The sequence below is a fragment of the Bufo bufo genome, chromosome 4 (genome assembly GCF_905171765.1).
Source record: "Bufo bufo chromosome 4, aBufBuf1.1, whole genome shotgun sequence".
In the NCBI taxonomy this organism is placed as follows: domain Eukaryota; kingdom Metazoa; phylum Chordata; class Amphibia; order Anura; family Bufonidae; genus Bufo; species Bufo bufo.
This window is the reverse complement of record NC_053392.1, coordinates 220,548,152-220,574,118: the sequence shown is the minus strand read 5'-3', so window position 1 is coordinate 220,574,118 and position 25,967 is coordinate 220,548,152. Positions and strand designations below refer to the sequence as shown.

Genomic DNA, 25,967 nt, shown 5'->3' with positions numbered 1-25,967 from the left:
GAGTGAACGGGGCAAAATTGAAAATGCAAGTAAATGAGGACCAAGACATACTGAAATACCAAGATGCTGCTTCTTATGTATTGCATCTGTTTTTCTGGATTCTATGGAAATTTTATGTATGCACTGACTGTGTTAATAAAAACAAGTTTATCACATTTAGCATCAGATCGGGAGTGTGCTGGATTTACATATATCATCATTACACTCTGTGAATTATTACGAACACTTTATTGAGTGAGTTACCTAACCGCTGCTTTCTGTGTGGAAGACTGTGATGACTTCAGACCTTTTTCTCTGGTGTGTTCCATCCCCTCTTTGCCCTTTAGTCAAACACTCCTGGATGTGGAGCTTAGCCAGCAGGAGTAGGCGTGATCACCAGACACCTTTTCATAAGAGTAGATGCCTGCGATATAACTCTTTCTTGGAAGCAACTTGAAGAGATTCTAGTCTGGAGCTCCAGGAGAAATGATCTGGAAAAGTTTATTTTTCATCTTTTACTTTTCCCAGACAAGTGAGTGTTCCATTACAAATCTATGCTAACTTCCATTTTTTTTTATATTACAATGTGAGTTAATATAGGTTGAACGAATCTCTTAGAAAACCTGAAAATCCAATGGTTAATGCTCTGCATGAAACCTTTGAACGATAGCAGCAGTGTGAATGTTAGTTGGAATTTTACATGCTTTTTATGTTAAATTAAGTCTACTGAGTGCAGGGTAATGACTTCAGGTTCTTCTTACTTGTAAAAGTTAATGATCTATTTGCAATGTCAAGATTCTGATAGAAATGAAATGGGGTGTGTAATGCAAAATGTAGACTTCCTACTTTTTTATGGAGTTTCCCTTTAGCAGGCCACATGATTCTGAATACTTTGCTATATTGCTTTATTTAAACTGTCATTCTACCATAAATTTGCCTTTTCTGATTTTACAAGGGCAGTAATTGTTAAAGAGGTGCTGACACTTGGGGACTTGGGTAGTATGATGTCTCCAGAAAAGGATCAATTGTTGCACACTAACTTGACAAGAATCCATCACAGCCAGGGGAGGATTGGCCATACACCTTACTGGAAATTTCCTGGTGGACCGTTGTCCAGGGGTGCTGCAAAAGCCCCCATCTCTGTTACTGGCTGAGTACATAATAAGCTAGCAATGGTAATTAACTATGTGAGAAACGGGTACTCGTGTACCTGTCCGCCATCCATCTAAGAGCAATAGCTTTCCTGGCTAGGAAAAGGGCTTCCCTGATAAAGGTGAGAGAATAGCGTGATCTTGAATCTTCATCAATAATTCCCAGAAGGCAAACCTTGGGGCAGACTTCTAAGATATCTGGGATCAGGGAAGAAATGACATCCACTACCCCCCTCCAGAATGATTGAATGTAACTACAGTCCCACACTAGGTGCCAAAAGTCCGCGTTCAGCTGTGCGCATCTGTGGCATCCAGTGTGTGGCCTCCTACCCATTTTGAAGAGCCTAGTCGGGTTGAGGTAACACCTATGCAATATAAAGAGTTGTATCAGTCTATTAGTGAGGGATGGAGAAGCAGCTATTGGGGCTTCAAGGGCCTCGCTCCATTCTTCATCCGTCAATGTGGGTATATTCCCTCTCCATTTACATTCCGCACCCAATGGAGAAGCTGAGATTTTGAGGTTGAGCAGATGTGTATATATGGCGGATATCAGTCCCCTCGGTCCTTGTGTTCTAAAGACCCCAATGAGTGGATACGAGGACACTTGTCCCTTAAGAGCCCGGATCTGAGCTTGAAGGGCATGTCTCAGCTGCAGATACCTAAAGAAATGTGGCCTCAAAACTCCCACTTTGGTCTGTAACTGAGAGAAGGAAAACAGAATGCCATTCTCATAAAGATCTTTCAAATAGCAAATACCGTATCCTTTCCATATCCTCTCCCCTTCACATTGTAGCAGATGTGGAAATAATGGATTGTTCCACAGCTGGATATCATCTGGTAGATCATTGTATCGCTGATACAACCTGATGTGCCAGTTTATGAATCGGTAGGAGCGAACCTGATACAGATGTCAGGCCTTCTAAGACCGGCCATATAGTGGAGAGATGCAAATATTCCTGTAAGTAATATTCTGAATTAGGAAGCACATCCCGGGTCACCCATGGCACCAAATATCGCAACTGACCAGCAAGAAAATACAAGAATAGGTCGGGTAAGGCCGCCCCACCCTCATCCCAGCTCCTCTGTAGGGATTTAATGGCCAGTTTTCGTCTGTTCCTACCCCAAATGAACGTCGCCATGAGAGAGTGCAGTTTATCAAAGAATTTACGTGGAATGGGTACAAATGCGTGTTCCAGCAGGTACAGAGCCTTGGGTTGGAGAATCATTTTAATTATGTTTATGCGGCCCATGGTGGACAGCGGTAAGGTGTTCCAGGACTTAAATTTGTCCACAAAATATGACACCAAGGGACTTGTGTTCAGTTCATGTGAAGTAGCGGGGTCTTTAGTGATTATTACTCCTAAATACTTAAATTTATCTACTACTATCAAATTCTGATACACTGGTGGCCACTCCGAGACCCATAGTGGCATAATGGCCGATTTTGCCCAATTTATACATAGACCAGAGAAGACCCCAAACTGCTCAATTAGGGTTATTGCTCTAGGCAAGGTGGATTCTACTGAGTCCATGTACAAAATGAGATCATCAGCATACAAATCCAACCTATCTTCCCTGTTTCCTATAGCTATGCCTTTAAAAATATTATCTTGCCGGATTCTTATTGCTAAATGTTCAATAGCTACCGCAAACTACAGGGGTGACAAAGGGCATCCCTGCCTGGTTCCTCTGTATAGTTTAAATGTTGACGATAGGGAGCCGTTAATCATAATATTCGCGGATGGGGAGTTGTAAATGATACTGACCCACCTAATGAATGTAGGACCAAAACCAAAATACCTGAGGACATGTACCAAATAAGGCCATTCTACTGAGTCAAACGCTTTGGCCGTGTCTAACGCGGCTAATGCCCATAATCTCCGGTTTCCACATCCCATCTGAGCAATAACCTGTGCCCTACGTATGTTGCTAGAGGTAGATCTACCAGGAATAAAGCCGGATTGGTTTTCGTGTATAATGGATGATATAGCTCTGTTCAGTCTGTTTGCTAATAATTTGGTGAGGATTTTATAGTCTAGGTTTAACAGCGATATAGGACGGTATGACCCACACTCTAAACAATCCTTATCGGGTATTAACAGGACTACAATAGAGGCCTCATACAGCGATTCTGGGAGTGCATCAGTATACAGAGATGTTTTGTACATGTGCAGAAGCTGCGGTGCCAAAAGATCTGCAAACTTAGAATACACCTCTAATGGGATCCCATCCGGTCCGGGGGCCTTGCCTGAATTTAACCCTGAAATCGCCTCACTCACTTCCTCCAGGGTGAACTCCCCATCCAGCATTTCCCTATCCGATGCAGACAACTGCGGGTAGGAAACCTCCTGAATGTAGTCCTCTAGTGCCTGAGTGGTATACTGAGCCCGAGAGCAGTATAAGTCCTGATAGAATTCTTTGAACCGATCCAATATACCCTCTGGCTCAGATATCACCGTCCCACTATTGTCTGTAATACGTAGTATCGGTGGAGACATGTTGTTCCTCCTCACTACCTGTGCCAGCACTTTGCCTACTCTGCTGCCTTGTTCAAAGGTTTGTTGCTGCATGAAAAGCATCTTGCGATCGCTTTTCTCCTGCAAATGATTCATGTACTGTCTACCCTTCATCATCCAATCCCTCCTGTTTTCTTCAGTAGGGTCAGAGACCTATTCGAGTTCTGCATTCCTGCACTGCGTGCTCAAGTCCTCCTCCTTACGACAAGTGGATTTCTTAATGTAAGAGATAGACGACTTAAGGCACCCACGCAGGAAGGCTTTCAAAGTCTCCCACAGTAGGGCTGAATCTGTGTCAGCTGAGTTAGCAGCAAGAAATGCATGAAGTTGGTCGGGTATCCTATCATTTAGGGACATTAAAGATAGCCAGAACGGGTGTATGCGCTGTTTGGGTGTACGGGTAGCAGAATAGGGGTCAGTGATTGGGGCCATTATAGGTGCATGGTCAGACGGGCCCTGGGGCCCATAATGTATCTCTCACGTTGCCATGAAGGTGCCAGGGGTGCCCAGGAGGTAGTCAATCCTAAATAAAGCTCCCCTAGAGGGAGTGAAGCAAGAAAATTAAATTCTATCTGGGTACCTTTCCCTCCAAATGTCAATCCACCCAAGCTCAGACAACAGGCGTGCCAGGGCGGTTTTACTTGACGTCTGTCTAAAGGAACTATTGGACGGGTTGCGGAACCTATCCTTCATATAATCCAGGAGCAGGTTAAGATCCCCCATGCCGAGAATCCCGGCTGACGGAAATTGTGCTGCGAATTCTGCCGCTGCCTGTAGCAATGAGAGATTGGCAGGAGGAGGGTTGTACATATTCAGTATCACATAAGGCATTCCGTTAATATGAGCATATACAAAAATAAACTTCCCCTCTGGGTCAACATTCGTATGATGGGGTTCCCATCTAACCGCCCGGTGGATCAATAGTGACACCCCTTTAGAGTAAGAATTACCATATGCACTGTTAGAACATAATCACATCCATAATAACAATTGGCCATGTGCTTGGGGGACCTGCACGGTGTATATAGGTGGTATCCCAATGCAGGTGGAGTAGCTGACTCCCCCCATTTGCAGTAATACTTGCCGGTTGCATGAGTGACTTTTAAGAAGAGCTGCACTCAATTAAACCTCAGTGTCCCTGAGTCCACATACAGAAAAATGAGGCAATACATTACCCAACTCTGAACCAGGGTAGTATTGAAGAATAGAAGTGTGGAAAAAATAAGAATAGAGAGCATTCATGGTGCAGTCCTTGCAGTAGCCTTTTCGTCTCCCTTGGGCATATCAATAGGGGCCTCAATTGCAAGCCAGATCATTTAGGAGGGGAACGGCGGTGTTTCCCAGATAACCAGTCCTCCACTTCAGCAGGGTTGGAGAAGAAAAGTGATTTGTCGCCGTCCACAACTCTCAAGCGTGCAGGGTACGCCACGGAATACTTGAGGTTCATCTTAATGGAGACAAAAGTAGCACGTTTCTTCTGAAGGTCAGCAGAGAAATCCGGATACAGAGAAATGTTCGCAGAGCCCAGTGATATGGTTTGTGAGACTCTAGCTTGCGCCAGAATGAGATCCCTGTCACGCCAGTTTAACATGCGGGCTAGTAGGGGTCATGGGGGTGTGGGGGGGCACCAGGAGGTAGCGGTCTAGCAGGAACTCGGTGTGCCCTTTCTACTGTATACGTAGATGAAAAAACAGCATTGGGGAACACCTCCTTAAACCAACCCTCCAGGAAGGCTGCTGGATCTGGGCCTTCAGCCCGCTCTGGCATGCCGTTGATACGCACATTATTGCGCCGTGCGCGGTTTTCAAGATCGTCACATTTCTGACGGTATAACTCCACAGATGCCTCCACTGCGGTAATCCTCGCAGGTAAGGGATTGATTAGATCCTCCAGGTCCGACACCCTAGTCTCGGTTAGCCGGACCCTCTCACGCAGCTGCTGCACATCTTGGCGCAATAGGCCCAAGTCCACTCCTACCTCATCTATCTTCCCTGTCAGGGAGACCTGGCACCCGGTAATGGCCGCCATAAGTTGTTGGTGGGAGGTTTGCAGGGTGAATTCGGGTTCAGCCTCCGCATCAGAGTGTGGCTGCTGTGTCATCTGGCTCCTGGTGTTAGCTGCACGTGTCGGAGACGGAGCCGCGGCGCCATGTTGGGAATCCTGTCTAGCGAACTCCTTTAGTCGCTCCGCCGCCATCTGCGCTTTGCTGGGACTCATGATACGGGTCTAGCGCTCGCTGCTGACTTAGGTAAGCTTGCCAGGTCCGAATTCGGCAAATGTAGGGGTCAGGATGGCTCCGGATAGCTGGTGGGAGCCGGAGCTGCTCTTAGATGCGTCCGGCCATTACGGCAGTTGACCACGCCCCCGTGCACACTTGATTTTATCGGATACTTGCTTGTGCAGGGAAGGCACGGCTCTCTTGGAGAAGTAGTGGCGGCTGGGAACAACATACGTGGGACAGCAAGCGACATGAGCTGTTTGAAGCTGTCTGTGTCCACCAGCCTGAATGACAGAATTTCATAGGCCAGTAGTTTAGAAATGCTGGCATTCAGGGCCAGGGATCGAGGGTGGCTAGGTGGGAATTTACGCTTTCTCTCAAATGTTTGTTAGCTGAACGCTGCCGTGTGACATGGTGGAGATGCTTGGTGATGGAGGTGGTGGTGTTGGTGGTACATCCTCTGTTTGCTGGGCGGCAGGTGCCAACGTTCCTCCAGAGGCGGAGGAAGAGGCCGAGGCAGCAGCAGAAGAGGTAGCAGGGGGAGCCTGAGTGAGTTCCTTGTTTTTAAGGTGTTTACTCCACTGCAGTTCATGCTTTGCATGCAGATGCCTGGTCATGCAGGTTGTGCTAAGGTTCAAAACGTTAATGCCTCGCTTCAGACTCTGATGGCTCAGCGCGTGCAAACCACTCGGGTCTTGTCGTCAGCACATTGTTTGAAGAAGTGCCACGCCAGGGATATCCTTGAAGCTGCCTTTGGGGTGCTCAGTCCCAGGTGGCGGTGGCCAGTAGCAGGCGAACTCTCTTGGCGGCGGGTGTTCTGCTTTTGCCCACTGCTCCCTCTTTTGCTACGCTGTTGGCTCGGTCTCACCACTGCCTCTTCCTCTGAACTCTGAAAGTCAGTGGCACGACCTTCATTCCATGTGGGGTCTAGGACCTCATCGTCCCCTGCAGTGGCGTACACACAATCCATGGGGCCCCGGTGCGAAACTGATCTATGGGGCCCCCTCCCCGTCACCCCCCCAACCTGCCTCCAAGCCCCCCCCCCCCACTACCTCTCCTACTAGTGTTGTAACTATAGTGTAATGGGCCACAGTGCAAACATTTGTACAAAGAACCGGCAGATTTTCTTACTAAGGGCTCTTTCCGTGCGGGTAATCCGCTGCGTGACTGAGTGCCAAGCCCCATTCTGGACAGCAGAGACACGGAGCAGTAACATGATTGACTGTGATCTTTTTACTACAAAATCACGGTGACAACTTTATGTCTCTGTGATTTTGTAGTAAAAAGATCACAGAGAGGCACAGAGCATTACCAATCATGTTAATGCTCCGTGTCTCTGCTGTCCGGAACGGGGCTTGGCTGTCTTTCACGCAGTGGATTACCCGCACGGGATCTGCTCGTGTTAAAGAGCCCTAAGCCCAATGCATGGCTACACTCACCCAGTCCTAATAAAATCTGGTCCTACCTCATTCAGGGTGTCGCTGGTATCGGCGTGATGTCCGCTGGATCCAGAACAAGGTCCCTGTGGTGAGAAAAAAAGAATAATCACATAAGGAAGGGATGGTGATTGCCCCTGTGAAATCACGAGCAGGGGGCGCTGTGCTTGCCTGTAAGACTGAGCCATGCCAATGTACAGTAGGTGTTTGTGACATTGTGTTTTCAGCACGACAGCGTCGCGCTGATACTCGGCGACGTGGTGCCGAGATCTCGCACTCACTGGGATAGCGACAGCACATCCCAGCAAGCGCGTCATAGAAGAGGCGGGAGATCCGACTTGGATTCCCGCCAATTCTACACGTGTGCGGCGTTTGTTATGAATCCTGAGGGGGAAGTCCCCGCCGGATTTTAAATAAAAATCCGGCCTGGGTCCCGCCCTCAGGAGCATACCGGGCCCTTAGGTCTGTTATGGGTTGTAAGGAGAGCCCCCCCTACGCCGAAAAAAACGGCGTAGGGGGTCCCCCTACAATCCATACCAGACCCGTATCCAAAGCACGCTACCCGGCCAGCCAGGAAGGGAGTGGGGACGAGCGAGCGCCCCCCCCCCTCCTGAGCCGTACCAGGCTGCATGCCCTCAACATGGGGGGTTGGGTGCTCTGGGGCAGGGGGCGCACTGCGGCCCCCCCACCTCAGAGCACCCTGTCCCCATGTTGATGAGGACAGGGCCCCTTCCCGACAACCCTGGCCGTTGGTTGTCGGGGTATGCGGGCGGGAGGCTTAACGGAATCTGGGAGCCCCCTTTAATAAGGGGGGCCCCCAGATACCGGCCCCCCACCCTAAGTGAATGAGTATGGGGTACATCGTACCCCTACCCATTCACCTGCAAGAAAAGTGGTAAAAACACAAATAAACCACACAGTGTATTAAAATATTTTATTTTTCTGCTCCGGAGGCCGCCCCCTGTCTTCTTTATTAGCTCTTTTACCAGGGGGGGCTCTTCTTCTTCCGATATCCCGACGGGTCTTCTCCGCTATCCGGGGGGGGTCTTCTCAACTCTCCGGGGTTCTCCTTCTGTCTTCTCCTTCTGTCTTGTTGTCTCCTTCTGTCTTCTGTCTCCGGGGGGGGCTCTTCTTCTTCCGATATCCCGACGGGTCTTCTCCGCTATCCGGGGGGGTCTTCTCAACTCTCCGGGGTTCTCCTTCTGTCTTCTCCTTCTGTCTTGTTGTCTCCTTCTGTCTTCTGTCTCTGGGGGGGGCTCTTCTTCTTCCGATATCCCGACGGGTCTTCTCCGCTATCCGGGGGGGTCTTCTCAACTCTTCGGGGTTCTCCTTCTGTCTTCTCCTTCTGTTCTTCTTCTGTCTTCTCCTTCCTTCTTGTTGTCTCGGCGCACCCCGGTTCTTCGTCTCGCGAGACTCGGCGCACCCCGATTCTTCTCTCTGTTGTTGACTCGGCGCACCCCGGTTCTCGCGAGACGAAGAATCGGGGTGCGCCGAGTCTCGCGAGACGAAGAACCGGGGTGCGCCGAGTCAACAACAGAGAGAAGAATCGGGGTGCGCCGAGTCTCGCGAGACGAAGAACCGGGGTGCGCCGAGACAACAAGAAGGAAGGAGAAGACAGAAGAAGAACAGAAGGAGAAGACAGAAGGAGAACCCCGAAGAGTTGAGAAGACCCCCCCGGATAGCGGAGAAGACCCGTCGGGATATCGGAAGAAGAAGAGCCCCCCCCGGAGACAGAAGACAGAAGGAGACAACAAGACAGAAGGAGAAGACAGAAGGAGAACCCCGGAGAGTTGAGAAGACCCCCCCCCGGATAGCGGAGAAGACCCGTCGGGATATCGGAAGAAGAAGAGCCCCCCCTGGTAAAAGAGCTAATAAAGAAGACAGGGGGCGGCCTCCGGAGCAGAAAAATAAAATATTTTAATACACTGTGTGGTTTATTTGTGTTTTTACCACTTTTCTTGCAGGTGAATGGGTAGGGGTACGATGTACCCCATACTCATTCACTTAGGGTGGGGGGCCGGTATCTGGGGGCCCCCCTTATTAAAGGGGGCTCCCAGATTCCGTTAAGCCTCCCGCCCGCATACCCCGACAACCAACGGCCAGGGTTGTCGGGAAGGGGCCCTGTCCTCATCAACATGGGGACAGGGTGCTCTGAGGTGGGGGGGCCGCAGTGCGCCCCCTGCCCCAGAGCACCCAACCCCCCATGTTGAGGGCATGCAGCCTGGTACGGCTCAGGAGGGGGGGGGGGGGCGCTCGCTCGTCCCCACTCCCTTCCTGGCTGGCCGGGTAGCGTGCTTTGGATACGGGTCTGGTATGGATTGTAGGGGGACCCCCTACGCCGTTTTTTTTCGGCGTAGGGGGGGCTCTCCTTACAACCCATAACAGACCTAAGGGCCCGGTATGCTCCTGAGGGCGGGACCCAGGCCGGATTTTTATTTAAAATCCGGCGGGGACTTCCCCCTCAGGATTCATAACAAACGCCGCACACGTGTAGAATTGGCGGGAATCCAAGTCGGATCTCCCGCCTCTTCTATGACGCGCTTGCTCTCCATCGCGGCAAGCCAGCTCGGCGCTGGCTCCCGCGATGGGGCTCGTATGTGCTCAATCTCGCCGAGAAATACGGCGAGATTGACACAAAATCGGGTTCACCTACTGTATAGCAGGGTAATCTAGGACATTTCCCCTAAGTGCAACCACACAGTACTAGTGCCCACCTTGTGGCCCCTCACAGTAGTTATGCCCACCTTTGTTCCTGTCACAGTAATTATGCCCAGATATGTGCCCCCTCAGAGTGGTTATGCCAGATTATGTGTCCCCTCACAGTAGTAATGCCAGATTATGTGTCCCCTCACAGTAGTAATGCCAGATTATGTGCCCCCTCACAGTAGTAATGCCAGACTATGTGCCCCTCACCTAGTAACGCCAGATTATGTGCCCCTCACAGTAGTAATGCCAGATTATGTGCCCCTCACGGTAGTTATGGCAGATTATGTGCCCCTTCACAGTATTTATGCCCAGTTATGTGCTCCCTCAAAGTAGATATGCCCAGATATGTGCCCCCTCAGAGTGGTTATGCCAGATTGTGTCCCCTCACAGTAGTAATTCCAGATTATGTGCCCCTTCACAGTATTTATGCCCGGTTATGTGCCCCCTCAAAGTAAATATGCCCAGATATGTGTCCCCTCAGAGTGGTTACGCCAGATTATGTGCCCCTCACATTAGATATGCCCATATATGTGCCCCTCATATTGGTTATGCCAGATTACATGCCCCGTCACAGTAGTAATGCCTTCATATGTGCCCCCTCAGAGTTATGCCTTTATATGTGCCCCCCTCACAGTAGTTATGCCACTTTAGGTGCCCCCTCAAATTAGTTATGGCAGATTAGGTGCCCCCCCTCAAATTAGTTATGGCAGATTAGGTGCCCCTCAGTAGAGATGCCAACTTTTGTGCCCCCTCACTCTAGTTGTGCCCCTCAAACCTCCCCTGCCCCCAGTCTGCAGCGTTAGAAAAAAAAAATACACATACTTACCTTCTTCCCTGATGACAGCAGGCAGATTGCCGGGCTTTCAGGTCTCCAACTACAACAAGCAGCGCGATCTGGGGCCAGCAGGGGGAGCTCCTGAGCTCTGAAGATCGGTGAAGCAGGGAGCAGAGAGGTTTCCCTGCTTCACTATATGGAAACGGAACTGCCTGGCCGTGTGAGTGAGTGCGATCCCCCCCCTCTTCCTTGACCCTCCGGCCCCCCCACCACCCCACCCCCATATTATATATGTAATGGAGGCATAGAGCGCTCTGATGGGGCCCGAAATTGCCACTGTACTTCATGCCGGGCCCCATCAGAGCGCTCCATTACATGTGAGTACAGCGGGGGCCCTGCCAGCGGCCTGGGGGAAGGGTCCACAGGCGGCCGGGCCCCTTGGAGCGCCGGGCCCAGTCGCAACTGCGACCCCTGCGACCCTGGTATGTACGCCACTGGTCCCCTGCATCGTCTTCCACCCAGTCTTCCTCCCTGACCTCCTGTTCAGTCTGCACACTGCAGAAAGACGCAGCAGTTGGCACCTGTGTTTCGTCATCATCATAGACGTGCTGAGGTGGTATTCCCATGTCCTCATCATCAGGAAACATAAGTGGTTGTGCGTCAGTGCATTCTATGTCTTCCACCGCTGGGGAAGGGCTAGGTGGATGCCCTTGGAAAACCCTGCCAGCAGAGTCTTCAAACAGCATAAGAGACTGCTGCATAACTTGAGGCTCAGACAGTTTCCCTGATATGCATGGGGGTGATGTGACAGACTGATGGGCTTGGTTTTCAGGCACCATCTGTGCGCTTTCTGCAGAAGACTGGGTGGGAGATAATGTGAACGTGCTGGATCCACTGTTGGCCACCCAATTGACTATGCCTGTACCTGCTCAGGCCTTACCATCCTTAGAACGGCATTGGGCCCCACCAAATATCGCTGTAAATTCTGGCGGCTACTGGGACCTGAGGTAGTTGGTTCACTAGGACGTGTGGCTGTGGCAGAACGGCCACGTCCTCTCCCAGCACCAGAGGGTCCACTAACACCACCACGACCATGTCCGCGTCCCTTACTAGATGTTTTCCTCATTGTTACCGTTCACCACAATAAGAAAAAAATTATTTGGCCCAATATATTGAATTCAAATTCAGGCCTTTTTTTTACAGGCACCTAACACTATCTGGCTATCTATTTAAGTACCGTATTACACTAATACAGGCACAGCAGTAACCACAGATTTAGGGGAATATAAATTGTAGGCCTAGTATTTAGGCCCTGGATGAAAGGTATCCTTTTACGGACAGAATTAGACTTGGAGATGCACGGTAGCTTGTGAAGTTATTGAGGATGACCCTATCAGCACTTGAATTTGCACCTTCAATGTAATATACCCTTTTACGGACAGATTTAAACTTGGCCTGCAACAGCAGAAACCACTGATTTAGGGAATTGCTCTTTTGGGAATTGAATTTCAACCCAGAAAAAAATATATCCTTTGCCAGACAGCAGACAGTATTACAATTGGCTAGCCACAGCTGAAACACCAGATTTAGGGTATTGCTATTTTGGCAATTGTATTTCACCCCTGAATAAAATAGCAAGCACATCCAAGCCCCTGATGTAGGATATAGCAAAAAAAAACAACACACTATTGATGGTTAAATGGACTTGGTGGCAGCTTGTGCTGGCGCAAAATGGCCGCCGATCACCCCAGAAAAAAGTGACAGAAAAACGCTCTGGGCAGCCTAAAAACAGTGAGCAATTAACTAGCAGAAGTTGAATGATTCACAGCTGTAGATTGATCACTTCATTAAGTGTTTTTGCTAAGTAAATCCCTGCCTAATCTCGCCCTAACAGCAGCTGCATCCTCTCCCTACACTGATCAGAGCAGAGTGACGTGCGGCGCTACGTGACTCCAGCTTTAATAGAGGCTGGGTCACATGCTGCACTGGCCAATCACAGCCATGTCAATAGTAGGCATGGCTGTGATGGCCTCTTGGGGCAAGTAGTATGACGCTTGTTGATTGGCTGCTTTGCAGCCTTTCAAAAAGTGCCAAGAAAGCGCCGAACACCGAACCCGAATTTTTACGTAAATGTTCGAGTTCGGGTCCGTGTCACGAACACCCCAAAATTCGGTACGAACCCGAACTATACAGTTCGGGTTTGCTTATCCCTACTCATTATGGCCACATCAATAATACACCGCTCAAAAAAATAAAGGGAACACAAAAATAACACATCCTAGATCTGAATTAATTAAATAATCTTCTGAAATACTTTGTTCTTTACATGGTTGAATGTGCTGACAACAAAATCACACAAAAATAAAAAAATGGAAATCTAATTTTTCAACCCATGGAGGTCTGGAAAAACACACTATAGGCTGATCCAACTTTGATGTAATGTCCTTAAAACAAGTCAAAATGAGGCTCAGTAGTGTGTGTGGCCTCCACGTGCCTGTATGACCTCCCTACAACGCCTGTGCATGCTCCTGATGAGGTGGCGGACGGTCTTCTGAGGGATCTCCTCCCAGACCTTGTCGGGTATTTATTTCATATAAGATATGAAATCATAAAAATTATGATTTCATATTTTTATGAAATATGAAAAATTAAAAATTAAAAATTTAATTGGCGGACATATAAACGCCAGTTCTTTTATTGATGAGATCTAAAGTTAATTTGTGCAGATAATGAAACAGGGTGCAATTAATTATATAAAATATAATTTATTACAAATAAATACATGCAGTAAAAATGGCATACAAATGAATATAAGGATAATATCAAAATTGACCACAAGATGATGCTCACTTAATTTAGTACACCAAGTACAATACAATGTTATTCAAATTATTATCAAATTATTACCGATTATTGAAATATTATAATGTAACAATAACAACAAAACAATAGAAATGAATCTGTGGAAAATCCCTTATGCTCAATCAAAGAATATGGCAGTAAGAGACACCTTATAAATACGCCCGTTGGCCTAACTACGGATAATAATATCCGATCAGAGATTTCACTCTGATATCAATATTACAGGAATTATAATGATGTGCACGTTCATTAAAATTTCCCATAAAATTATTGTTTTAACAATATTGACCCACTAATAATGGGGTCTCAACTATATGCCAATTGGAGCGATTTATAATTACTGCAAATGAAATAGATTATACATTACCCCTGGCTTTGGGACAAAGAGCTTTTTAGAATGGACCCAGCTTTCCAAGATTTAGATATGTCCCGTGCTGTGTGAAGTGATGCTGATGAATGAATCTTTGTGAAGTCCTTGTGAAGTTTTTCTTTTGTGAAGTTTGTGAAATGTCTGTGAAGAAGTGTCCTGATCTCCCAAAAACTGGATCAGATATCCCCATCCTAATCTATGCCCATCCCCTCTTGGAATAGGGATTACCAATTAGATAAGGTGGGTGTGACGTATGTTAAACATGGGGATGATGTCACTTAACTGACATTCCTAAGAAACTTCTGCCCATCTACCACTTGATGGCACTGTTGTATCATATAACAATTTTGAATATTTTAAGAATTAACATATATATTGCTTGTTTTATTACTACTTAAACTTTGCCCTTTCACACCTTAAATCAATTAGGAGGGGCTCTTTCTGACACTTTGCTCAGACTGACTGGCGGTATCAGAAGTTTTCCTAATCCCTGAATTTATGGGGCAGATAGGAGTAATGATGGTTTTTCTGGTTTGTGTACCTTAACTGTCTTCAGCTATTGAGTAATGATGTTTGAAATAACATCAGCTCCTCTAAAATAAACCCTATTTAAGAAATTTCCACTTAAACACATTTTATATCCCCTAGAATATACCCTCTCAGTGAGATATAGACATATAAAGATACATTAATAATATTTGGTTATAATACATCAATATTGCATAGTATATATGAATCATTAATAAGTTCAAACGCTAAATAAATGCACACAGGAATATATCTATATATGAATATATGAATAGATATCTGTTCCACACCAGATGTGTTTTATGGACGTCTCTTATCAGATCATGGTTTAGCCATGAAACACCCATTGTTCCTCAGACAGACAAGTTTAGAGAGACCTGTGTAGATAAATCCATGTCTCTAAACAATAATAAAAGTATAGTCTTCTCTATATATTCACTTTTAACACATTGAACTTGCTATGAACCCATCTTGGTTTTTTTCAGGTTCATGCTGATCACATGTTGTTAAAGGCAATGATCATCCATATTGAATATGGTATCATCAGATACATTGTACACTTATGAAAATGCACAACAAATCCCCCTTCATTCCAAAATATTCCATAAAATGTGAATGTATTTGGAATGCTTAAAAGGGCTTTTCATATATCTTCTTCGATGCGTAGACTTGGCTTATAATGTTCCAACCAGAGCTTGACTAAAGTTCTTCTGGAGAACCTTATCTAACGCATGATTTGGATGGTCAACATACTCAACCATCCCATAGATCCTGCAAAACAGGATATAAGTTCGATAAAGGTTCGTTTTGATTCTCCATCTCCACATGAATGTTTAATAGGTTCCTTTTCAATGAACCAATTTCAAGTTCCAATATCTTGATGGAGATGGAATCGGCAACTGTCATACCGGTAGTTATAACAGTGACCACTACGCCAAAGATTATGGCGGCTACGACTGCAAAAACATGAATCACTTTGGTTTGTAGAAAACTGTTCTCTGGTCAAAGTCTTCCTTGCTTGCTCCAGGATTTGCGTAATCCGTTCTTGGGAATATCCGATGTGCATCTGGTACCAGGCTTGGATTTCCGGGGACTGGATTTCGGACACGTTGAATTGCCTTTCGACGAAAACGCATGGATCCAGGCTGATGTAGACCTTCTGGGATAATATCCTCTTGTTCGTCAAGATGAACCCCGCTGTATCTTGTAGCATGATCCCCGATGAAGGACCTGGCACAGCAATCGGCTCAGCATGGAACTCCTTCCCCAAGATCAGGATGACGTAGATAATGGCAATCATCTTTGATGACATCTTACGCCTATAAAATATTATATGACACATATGAGTATATACATTTTTTTTTTACTTTATCCTGCAAGAAAAGAGTTACTAATACCATATACCTCTGATTGGCATAAGTTCTTTTCTTGAACAGAGTAAGTTCTGGTTTCAGAGGTGAGTTAGGAGACATTTTGTTACAGAGGAAACATACATCAGGATGGGTTAGTATGCGTTAAAGATGTAGAATAACAGATAACGTCTTTCCGTTCATACGATACCAATCCTTATTTCCGTCTTTAGCTGGAACCATAAAGTCTTTTCACCTCTTTTCATCCAACACCTTCAATCTCTCGAAGTCGTGCACTGGGATGACAAACACGTAGCTGATTAATGTGCACCCATTTTTCAATAAATTCATCCCCCTTAGGGATTTTGATCTTGTAGACCACTGGAGATAATTTGTCAGTGATGACATAGGGACCTTTCCAGGAAGGTAGGAATTTTCTCTCCTTCACTTGATCCCGAGCGAAGTTATAGAGATATACCCGATCGGAAATCTGATACTCCTTCTGTGTAGTCTTCAGATCATAGTATGTCTTAGCACTCACTGCGGCTTTCTCTATATTTTTCTGGGCGAACGCAAAAGCATGTTGAAGGTGCTTACGTAAATTTTCCACATACTGATGCGACGTTGTAGCATTGATCAAGTTATGGTCTGTTGTCCTGTAAAGTAAATGCTGGGGTAACACCATCTTCCTTCCCGTGATCATCTCGAAGGGAGAAAGTTTAGTTGCTGCGCTTGGGGTGGCTCTGATGGCCATAAGCACCAAAGGCAACTTGACATCCCAGTCCTTACCAGATTCATTGACAAACTTTTTCAGGACGTTCACAATGGATTGGTTGTAACGTTCTACTCCACCACTAGAGGCTGGTCGATAAGCTATATGTAGCTTCCTCTTTATCCCCAGGATTTCCCACATCTTTGTCATCACCTCACTGGTGAAGTGACTTCCACGATCGGATTCGATGCGCTGGGGAAGACCAAATCTAGAGAATACATGGTTAATGAGCAGAGATGCACATGCACTTGAACTGCATGTTTTGCACTGTAAACATTCCACCCATTTGGTAAACAGACAAGTTACGGTTAACATATACTTGTTGCCTCTCGATTAGGTTGTTACTGGTCCAATGAAGTCAATTTGGATGTCTGACCATGGCATGGACATCCCCCTTTTCATCAGCGGTGCCCGATGTGTGGGTCCTTGTGGTTGGAATTGAGGGCAGATTAGACATCCCTGACAATATGTTCGCACATCTTGTAACATATGTGGCCAGTAAGCGTAGTCCCGTAGTAACTCATACGTTATTTTCTCACCTCGATGACCAGCTGTTGGGGCATCATGTGCATGTTGTAACATCAGACCTCGGTATGCTGCAGGTACTATCCATTGCGTGATACCATTCTTAGAGGTTCTTATCAGCAGTTCATCCTGTAATGATAATTGGGACTTACCTTTCATCAAAATTCGTAACTCCTCCTTACCCATACAGTCTTCCGTGGTTATGGGATAGTTGTGTGGATCCTCAATGTGCTTATAAAAGAGACCAATAATTGGATCCCCCTTTTGGCTTGCAATGAGATCCTCACTAGGGGAATTTTGGCTCCACTGCGCCACATTGGCTTCAGCTCCCTTTTGGGCCTGACTCCTTGTCATAGCATCCACTTGGATAGTTCCCATGAGGTCATCAACGTCAAAGACTTCTCCATCAATGGTTGCTTGCTTGGCAAGGGAATCCGCTAGGTCATTTCCCTCTTTATCCATGCCTGGATATTTTGAATGACCTCTTACTTTCTTCCAATAAATAGTAAGACTGTGGGCGGTAACCATCTCATCAATTTTACAAAACATCTTACCATGCTTTACTGGCTTGTTATTACTTCTCATCCAGTCTGACCTTTTCCATCCGGGAAAGTACTCCACAAAGCTGTTACGAATATAGTCAGAATCTGTGATGATTACAAACTCCTTAACATCATATTCGATAGCCATTTGTACGGCTTTGTACACAGCAGTAAGTTCTGCAACTTGGCTGCTTTTGGAACCAATCTTGTATCCAACGGATACATCCAGGAATGTATTATTCCATACGACTCCAATACCTGCAACCAATGTACGTTCAGATCCTTCATCGATATGGAAGGAGCAGCCGTCTACGTACACACATGGTAACAATTTGCAATACTCCTCTTCATAGGATTTATATGGTGATGATGATTGTTCATCCAGGAAATCATTTTCCGTTGATTCACTTTTACGTTCCGTATGGATACAGTCATGGAGGTCTGCTAATCCTTGAGCAACTGGGTTTTTATTATTTTGTTTGTACCTGATTTCCAATGGCCATCCCATTAAGGACATTGTCCAGGCGGTTATCCTGCTGTTTGACAAGTTTCCATCTCTTATACGATCACTCTGCAAGTATTGCAGTGGCTGATGTGCGGTCTCCACAATGATCCTTTCGCCTTGAATGAAACTCCTAAAATATTGCAAAGCCCACACAGTTGACAATAATGCTTTCTCACAATCATTGAATTTTACCTCAACCGGTGACAAGGACTTGCTGGCATAGGCGATGATCTTGTTTCGGTTTTCCTGTTTTTGGAAAAGAACTGCACTTATGCTTTTATCAGTGAAACCTGTTTCCACAAAGAAAGGTTTTCCCCCTTCTGGATAAGCAAGGCATGGAGCCTGGATAAGTTTGGCCTTGAGCATTCCCATTTTACTCCTTTCTTTAGCAACTGTAAAAGAGGTTTTGTAATTTCGGCATAATTATCTATGAACTTACGTGAATAGTTCATCATGCCCAGGAATGATCTCAACTCTTTGAGATTTGTAGGAGATTTTGTATTAGTCACTGCTTCCACCTTCTTTTTCTGTGGGTTAATTCCATCCGCAGTGACTTCATGACCTAGGAAATTAACCTTGTTCCGGCACCATTGAGCCTTTTGCAAAGAAAGTTTTACACCTGCTTTCCTCAGCTGGGTTAGTACATGCCTCAACTCCTGAATATGTTCCTCAAAAGTTGTACTTTTTATCAGGATGTCATCCACATATGATAAGGTACCTCGTTCAGTGGCATCAGGCATTGCCTTATGCATGAACACTGCAAACTCATGGCCTGCATTTATGTACCCGAAGGGCAGTCGGGTCCATGCATACTGTCGTTTGCCAAATGTAAAGGCCAGTTTGTACTGATCCCTTTCATCTACCTTAATCGTCCAATATCCTTGTGCACAGTCAAGGGCAGTGAAGATTTTGGATCCTTGTATTTGTGCCAAACACTGGTCAATGTATGGCACGGGCCATCCGGACATATAAACACGTTTGTTTAACTGTCTTAGGTCCGAACAGAGACGAAATTGACCATTAGGTTTGAGGACTCCAAGTATCGGATGATTGAATGAACTATGTACTGGACGGATGATACCTTTCTTCTCCAAGTTTTTGACGATTTCCGATAGTGACTCGTAAGCCGCCAGCGGAAGTCGGTATTGTTTTACAAAAACAGGGGGTGCATCGGGATCTGTCTGGATTCTTGTAACGTGTAGGTCTGTTTCCCCACAGTCATAAGAATCCTTGGCGAACATCTCCTGGAACTCTGCGAAGAGCTCCTTTAGCCGTTGACGCTTCGACTCATCGGAGCATGCGTCAGCCATGGAGATTTGTTCTTCCACCCGCTCCTGAAATTCTGGGAAAATCTCAGGCTGACTTAACTCGTAAGCTTCTTCAAGCTCACTAGTTAAATCGTTCTGGGTGTAGCATACCTTATCCTTTCCTTGCTGGTACGATTCATACTCTTTTTCATCGACCTCATGGTTGAAAACCAATGATGATTCTTCGATGTGGCATGTACCTTCTTCAGAGCTGAAAGGATAAACAGAGTGGATGTTAAATAACCCCTCAGGGGTTGAGGAAAAATGTTGTTCCACTGTTTGTTCTTCTGTCAGGTATTCATCAGGAATTATTCCAATAACATCATTTTGGAATCCAAATGTGTAGTATTCCGAATCCATAGCCAAACCAATTACGGTGTCCTTTTGTAGGGATATGCTATGGGAAACCATGTTATGAATTACCATATGTAACGGATCCTGATGGATATTGATCAGGGGAGTAGGCTTTATCTTTAGGCCGAGTTGCTGTATTCTGTTGGATAAACAGATCAACGCGTCTGTGTTCTTCAGCTTCTGTCCCTTCTTTACTTTAATGCGTAGAAGAAATGGTTTGCATCCTTCAGGAATTTCAACTTTCTCAGCAACCATGATACTTACGGCATAGGGCATCTGTTGTCCCCATCGTAAGGCTTGTTCTACATCCTGGAATCCCTCTGGGTTTCCCGGCAATCTGGACCATAAGGTGTTATTCACCAGGTCAATCTGTACGGCAAATCGGTGCAGAAGGTCATTACCTATATACATTTGATACCGTGGTTCATTTATCACGATGAAAACGTGCTCCGTAGTTTTGTTTCCTATGGAGATAGACAAAACGCATCTTGCAACCACATTATGACTTTGGGAATCTCCATCCAGATCATGAACCCATTGGTCCTGTGGAGAGAAACTTTTAATCATTTTAGGATTGGTGATCTGTTTCAAGAGTCCTAGGCTTATGTAACTTGCTTCGGATTTCAAATCCAACTTGGCAAATTTTACCCTGGCTATATTGTTTACCTGTACGGGAATCAATAAATTGTCATTGACATTTTTAATCCGTACCATCGATTGAATGTGCCTTGTCAGGTCCGCGACTTCGTGATTACCTCTTTCAAGAGAAATGGTTAATATATCATCATCCAGAGTTACCTTTTTGATTTTATCCCTCTGGATGGTAATGATGTGAGCGGCACCATTGACATCTTCCTCGGGCTTACCATTCTTCAGGATTGTGACCTCCGGTGTTTGATTGTTCCTGAAATGCACTTCAATAGAGCTAGGTTTCTCTTCAATCACATGACAACTGTGTTGTGCTTGTGTGTTGCAAGAGTATTCATAGGCAATGGGTGCCTTCACCTGAGTCCATACTGCTTCATTAATGAAATCAATTATGGGACTCAATCTTTTTAATAAATCGATTCCTATGATCATCCGATCATATGGAAGATCCACAATCAATGTGGGATGTCTAATTGTCTTCTTGCCAATCTTAAATGTCAACCAGGATGTTCCTTTTACCTGTAAGGCATCTCCACCTACACTTATCAAAGATCCATCAAATGACCTTAATCGTGGCTTCTTTGATGTTAAATTCAAAATCTTTTGGAAATAACTGATAGATAAAATGGTGGCTTGTGATCCAGTGTCTATTAATCCTTTGATTGGTCCGATAAGTTCATTTTGGAGATATATATCCATAAAGTATCTGCCATCCACCTGGAACAAATCACAGAGAAAGTTAGGATGTTTACCCATCTGCTGTCTGAGAGGTTGACCTCTTTGCAGCTCCGTGACCTCTGCATTCCTGAGTCTCTCAGGACAAGCTGGAGGAGCAGCATCAGCCCCCCCCTTTGGGACAAGCTGTGTGACACCACAAGTCACAGCTGGCTCACGGCTAGATGCTGGAACGATGGGATTACACACTGGAACAGACATCTGGTCATATGAATTGACATCATTAGACTGCAAGACAAATGACATATTAGACATTTCCCCCCTGGCCCTAATTTCAGGGTCAGAGGTACTGCAAGGAAATATTGAATTATGAGTCATATCAGATTCTACCACAATCAACTTAATATCCTTACAGTGGCCTGGGTTCTGACCCGGCCCAATTTGCTTTATGATGTTGAGCTGGGACCTGGAGTTGCCCCTAAAAAAGGCTCAGGCTGTTTTCCTGGAGATACCAACTTTTTCACAATGTCGCTCAGCTGGGCCACTTGTTCTGCCAGCTGATCAAACCTGTTTGGTCTGGGCACATTTTGGCTTTGCTGGGCACCCTGGTTATTGGTAGGTGACCTACTCCTGGGTGAATTTGAGGATTCCTGCCTATCTTCCCTCTGTTGTCTGGGTCTATTATCCCAGCGCCTGTAACCCTGGTAATTCCTATAGTTATAGGGCCCGTACCCCTGGGGGCCCCTATTGTAATAGGGACGGTAGTTAGACCTACCATTACCTGAATTATTCCCCTCGGATCCATTAGTATTTTGGGGTTTGGTCTGTTTGGGCGGTCCTACCTGTTGTTGCTGGGCTTGTTGAGCAGGTCCTGTAGACTGAGGGAACCTTCGTGGCTGGCTTTCAAATCCCAAGCTAGGGTTTACCTTAGCTTCAGCTACCTTTTGCTCTGGGGATTTTTTAAACCTTCTCTCCTCTATTGCATGGCACTCACTGATATTATACAGCGTGGTGGCAGCCGTCACCAACCAATCCAGGGGGGCATCAATATCCAGATCTCTGGCTAAGTTAAATTTGATCTGGGTTGGCATAGCGTCATAGAATAACTGTTTGAATTCTTCAGATTCCCAATTTGGGGATCTATATGCCAACCCATAGGCATTTTTGAGGACAGAGAGGAATTCACGGGGACTCTGATTGGGTCTACACGTAAGGCTATATATGTCCCGTTTTGCAGCGGTGGTGGTTCGGTATGGTCCGAATTCCAATTTAACCTCATGCAAAACACTTGGCCAATCTTGAATGCCTCTCTCCCCAAATGAGGTAAAGTAATGACGATACTTATCATCAAATGCCCATGGAAGGAATCTGATCCGGTCAGCATCAGAGTATAATTTTAAAGAATCCATAGTGGATTCATACAGTTCCAAGTGATTGGCTATCTGAGAAGAACCTTTCTTGGAAAATTTGGATACTGTAGTATTCAAAAACTTAATTATGCTGGAGGAGCTCTGATCCTTATCTGAATATTGGGAATTTTTATTCCTAGAAACCACTTCAGCATATGTTGGTCGCCTGTGATCCTGTGGCAAGGAATAAGTCACATGCTTACCCACACCACTGTCAAACTCACATGCATTTTCACAACTTTCATGAGACTTATACGGCACAGGTGATTTAACCCTAACATCTCTTCTCAGGGGAACATGTGGAGAGGAACTTCTAGGGGCTTCCCTGTTATTGGCATCTAGTAAGGCGGTTGCAGTTTGGAATGCCCGACTCAATTGGGTGAATGCCTCCCGTGTAATCATGCCACTTTCAGGTTGCTGAGTATCTTGGATTGGGTCTGCTTTAAGAGCATTTGATGGCATGTCTGGATAATGGGGAGTAAGACATGGAGGGTCAGGATATCCCACAGCGTTAGATAGATCCCTTTCAGCATTGACTATATTATGGGCTGATCCATCTGTCTGTTTAATTTTAGAATACTGGAGATATAAATCCTCTAAATCACTTTTTGCCTTTTGGTATGCATCATGGCTGTGACTAAGGTTGTACTCTAAGTCTTTGATCTTCGCTTCTGCGGATTGTAGTTCTGATTCTATCTTGGACACATATATTTTTGTACCCATTATAGACTCATACCTAACTTTTGAAAGAGTACTGACTGCCAACAATGCATACAAAACAGGCGGCAATGCACATAAGAGGTGTTGGTCTCTCTTGGTATTATCAGTTGCCAAATCCATATATGTCAGGTATCTATCAACCATGCCACCTAACTTCCATATATCTCCACGTTCTTCATAGGCTCTTGCCTGCAGCTCATTAGTCCATTCATCTATATTTTTATCTAACTTCAAACGGGAATAAACATATTTGATAACCTTAGAGATTATCTTATCTGGGTCAGATGGACTATCTGCTAAAACCTGGCCATTACCTGGGTCGCTGCCTGTTACACTCATGATTTTGATCAATAATCAATAACAACAACAATTTGACTTGCCAATAAGGATTAAGTAATATTTTCACTAATTGCACAAATTGGTTATAGAAATATCTCAATCAATCTCAGCAGTGCCTCCAAAATATGTCGGGTATTTATTTCATATAAGATATGAAATCATAAAAATTATGATTTCATATTTTTATGAAATATGAAAAATTAAAAATTAAAAATTTAATTGGCGGACATATAAACGCCAGTTCTTTTATTGATGAGATCTAAAGTTAATTTGTGCAGATAATGAAACAGGGTGCAATTAATTATATAAAATATAATTTATTACAAATAAATACATGCAGTAAAAATGGCATACAAATGAATATAAGGATAATATCAAAATTGACCACAAGATTATGCTCACTTAATTTAGTACACCAAGTACAATACAATGTTATTCAAATTATTATCAAATTATTACCGATTATTGAAATATTATAATGTAACAATAACAACAAAACAATAGAAATGAATCTGTGGAAAATCCCTTATGCTCAATCAAAGAATATGGCAGTAAGAGACACCTTATAAATACGCCCGTTGGCCTAACTACGGATAGTAATATCCGATCAGAGATTTCACTCTGATATCAATATTACAGGAATTATAATGATGTGCACGTTCATTAAAATTTCCCATAAAATTATTGTTTTAACAATATTGACCCACTAATAATGGGGTCTCAACTATATGCCAATTGGAGCGATTTATAATTACTGCAAATGAAATAGATTATACATTACCCCTGGCTTTGGGACAAAGAGCTTTTTAGAATGGACCCAGCTTTCCAAGATTTAGATATGTCCCGTGCTGTGTGAAGTGATGCTGATGAATGAATCTTTGTGAAGTCCTTGTGAAGTTTTTCTTTTGTGAAGTTTGTGAAATGTCTGTGAAGAAGTGTCCTGATCTCCCAAAAACTGGATCAGATATCCCCATCCTAATCTATGCCCATCCCCTCTTGGAATAGGGATTACCAATTAGATAAGGTGGGTGTGACGTATGTTAAACATGGGGATGATGTCACTTAACTGACATTCCTAAGAAACTTCTGCCCATCTACCACTTGATGGCACTGTTGTATCATATAACAATTTTGAATATTTTAAGAATTAACATATATATTGCTTGTTTTATTACTACTTAAACTTTGCCCTTTCACACCTTAAATCAATTAGGAGGGGCTCTTTCTGACACTTTGCTCAGACTGACTGGCGGTATCAGAAGTTTTCCTAATCCCTGAATTTATGGGGCAGATAGGAGTAATGATGGTTTTTCTGGTTTGTGTACCTTAACTGTCTTCAGCTATTGAGTAATGATGTTTGAAATAACATCAGCTCCTCTAAAATAAACCCTATTTAAGAAATTTCCACTTAAACACATTTTATATCCCCTAGAATATACCCTCTCAGTGAGATATAGACATATAAAGATACATTAATAATATTTGGTTATAATACATCAATATTGCATAGTATATATGAATCATTAATAAGTTCAAACGCTAAATAAATGCACACAGGAATATATCTATATATGAATATATGAATAGATATCTGTTCCACACCAGATGTGTTTTATGGACGTCTCTTATCAGATCATGGTTTAGCCATGAAACACCCATTGTTCCTCAGACAGACAAGTTTAGAGAGACCTGTGTAGATAAATCCATGTCTCTAAACAATAATAAAAGTATAGTCTTCTCTATATATTCACTTTTAACACATTGAACTTGCTATGAACCCATCTTGGTTTTTTTCAGGTTCATGCTGATCACATGTTGTTAAAGGCAATGATCATCCATATTGAATATGGTATCATCAGATACATTGTACACTTATGAAAATGCACAACAACCTGGACTAAAGCATCTGCCAACTCCTGGACAGTCTGTGGTGCAACGTGACGTTGGTGGATAGAGCGAGACATGATGTCCCAGATGTGCTCAATTGGATTCAGGTCTGGGGAACGGGCGGGCCAGTCCATAGCATCAATGCCTTCGTCTTGCAGTAACTGCTGACACACTCCAGCCACATGAGGTCTAGCATTGTCTTGCATTAGGAGGAATCCAGGGCCAACAGCACCAGCATATGGTCTCACAAGGGGTCTGAGGATCTCATCTCGGTACCTAATGGCAGTCAGGCTACCTCTGGCGAGCACATGGAGGGCTGTGCGGCCCTCCAAAGAAATGCCACCCCACACCATTACTGACCCAATGCCAAACCGGTCATGCTGGAGGATGTTGC

At 44.8% G+C, this 25,967-nt stretch overlaps 1 protein-coding gene across 1 annotated transcript in view; it reads left to right on the top strand.

The window, feature by feature from the left end:
* Window positions 1-371: 371 nt before the first annotated feature.
* The window catches only part of LOC120997939 (melanotransferrin-like), a 182,920-nt gene continuing 157,324 nt past the window's right edge, over window positions 372-25,967 (top strand). Inside the window, exon 1 of the mRNA XM_040428311.1 lies at window positions 372-511. Coding sequence (XP_040284245.1) covers window positions 466-511 — 46 coding nt within the window. The 5' untranslated portion in view covers window positions 372-465. The remainder of the gene's footprint in view (window positions 512-25,967) is intronic.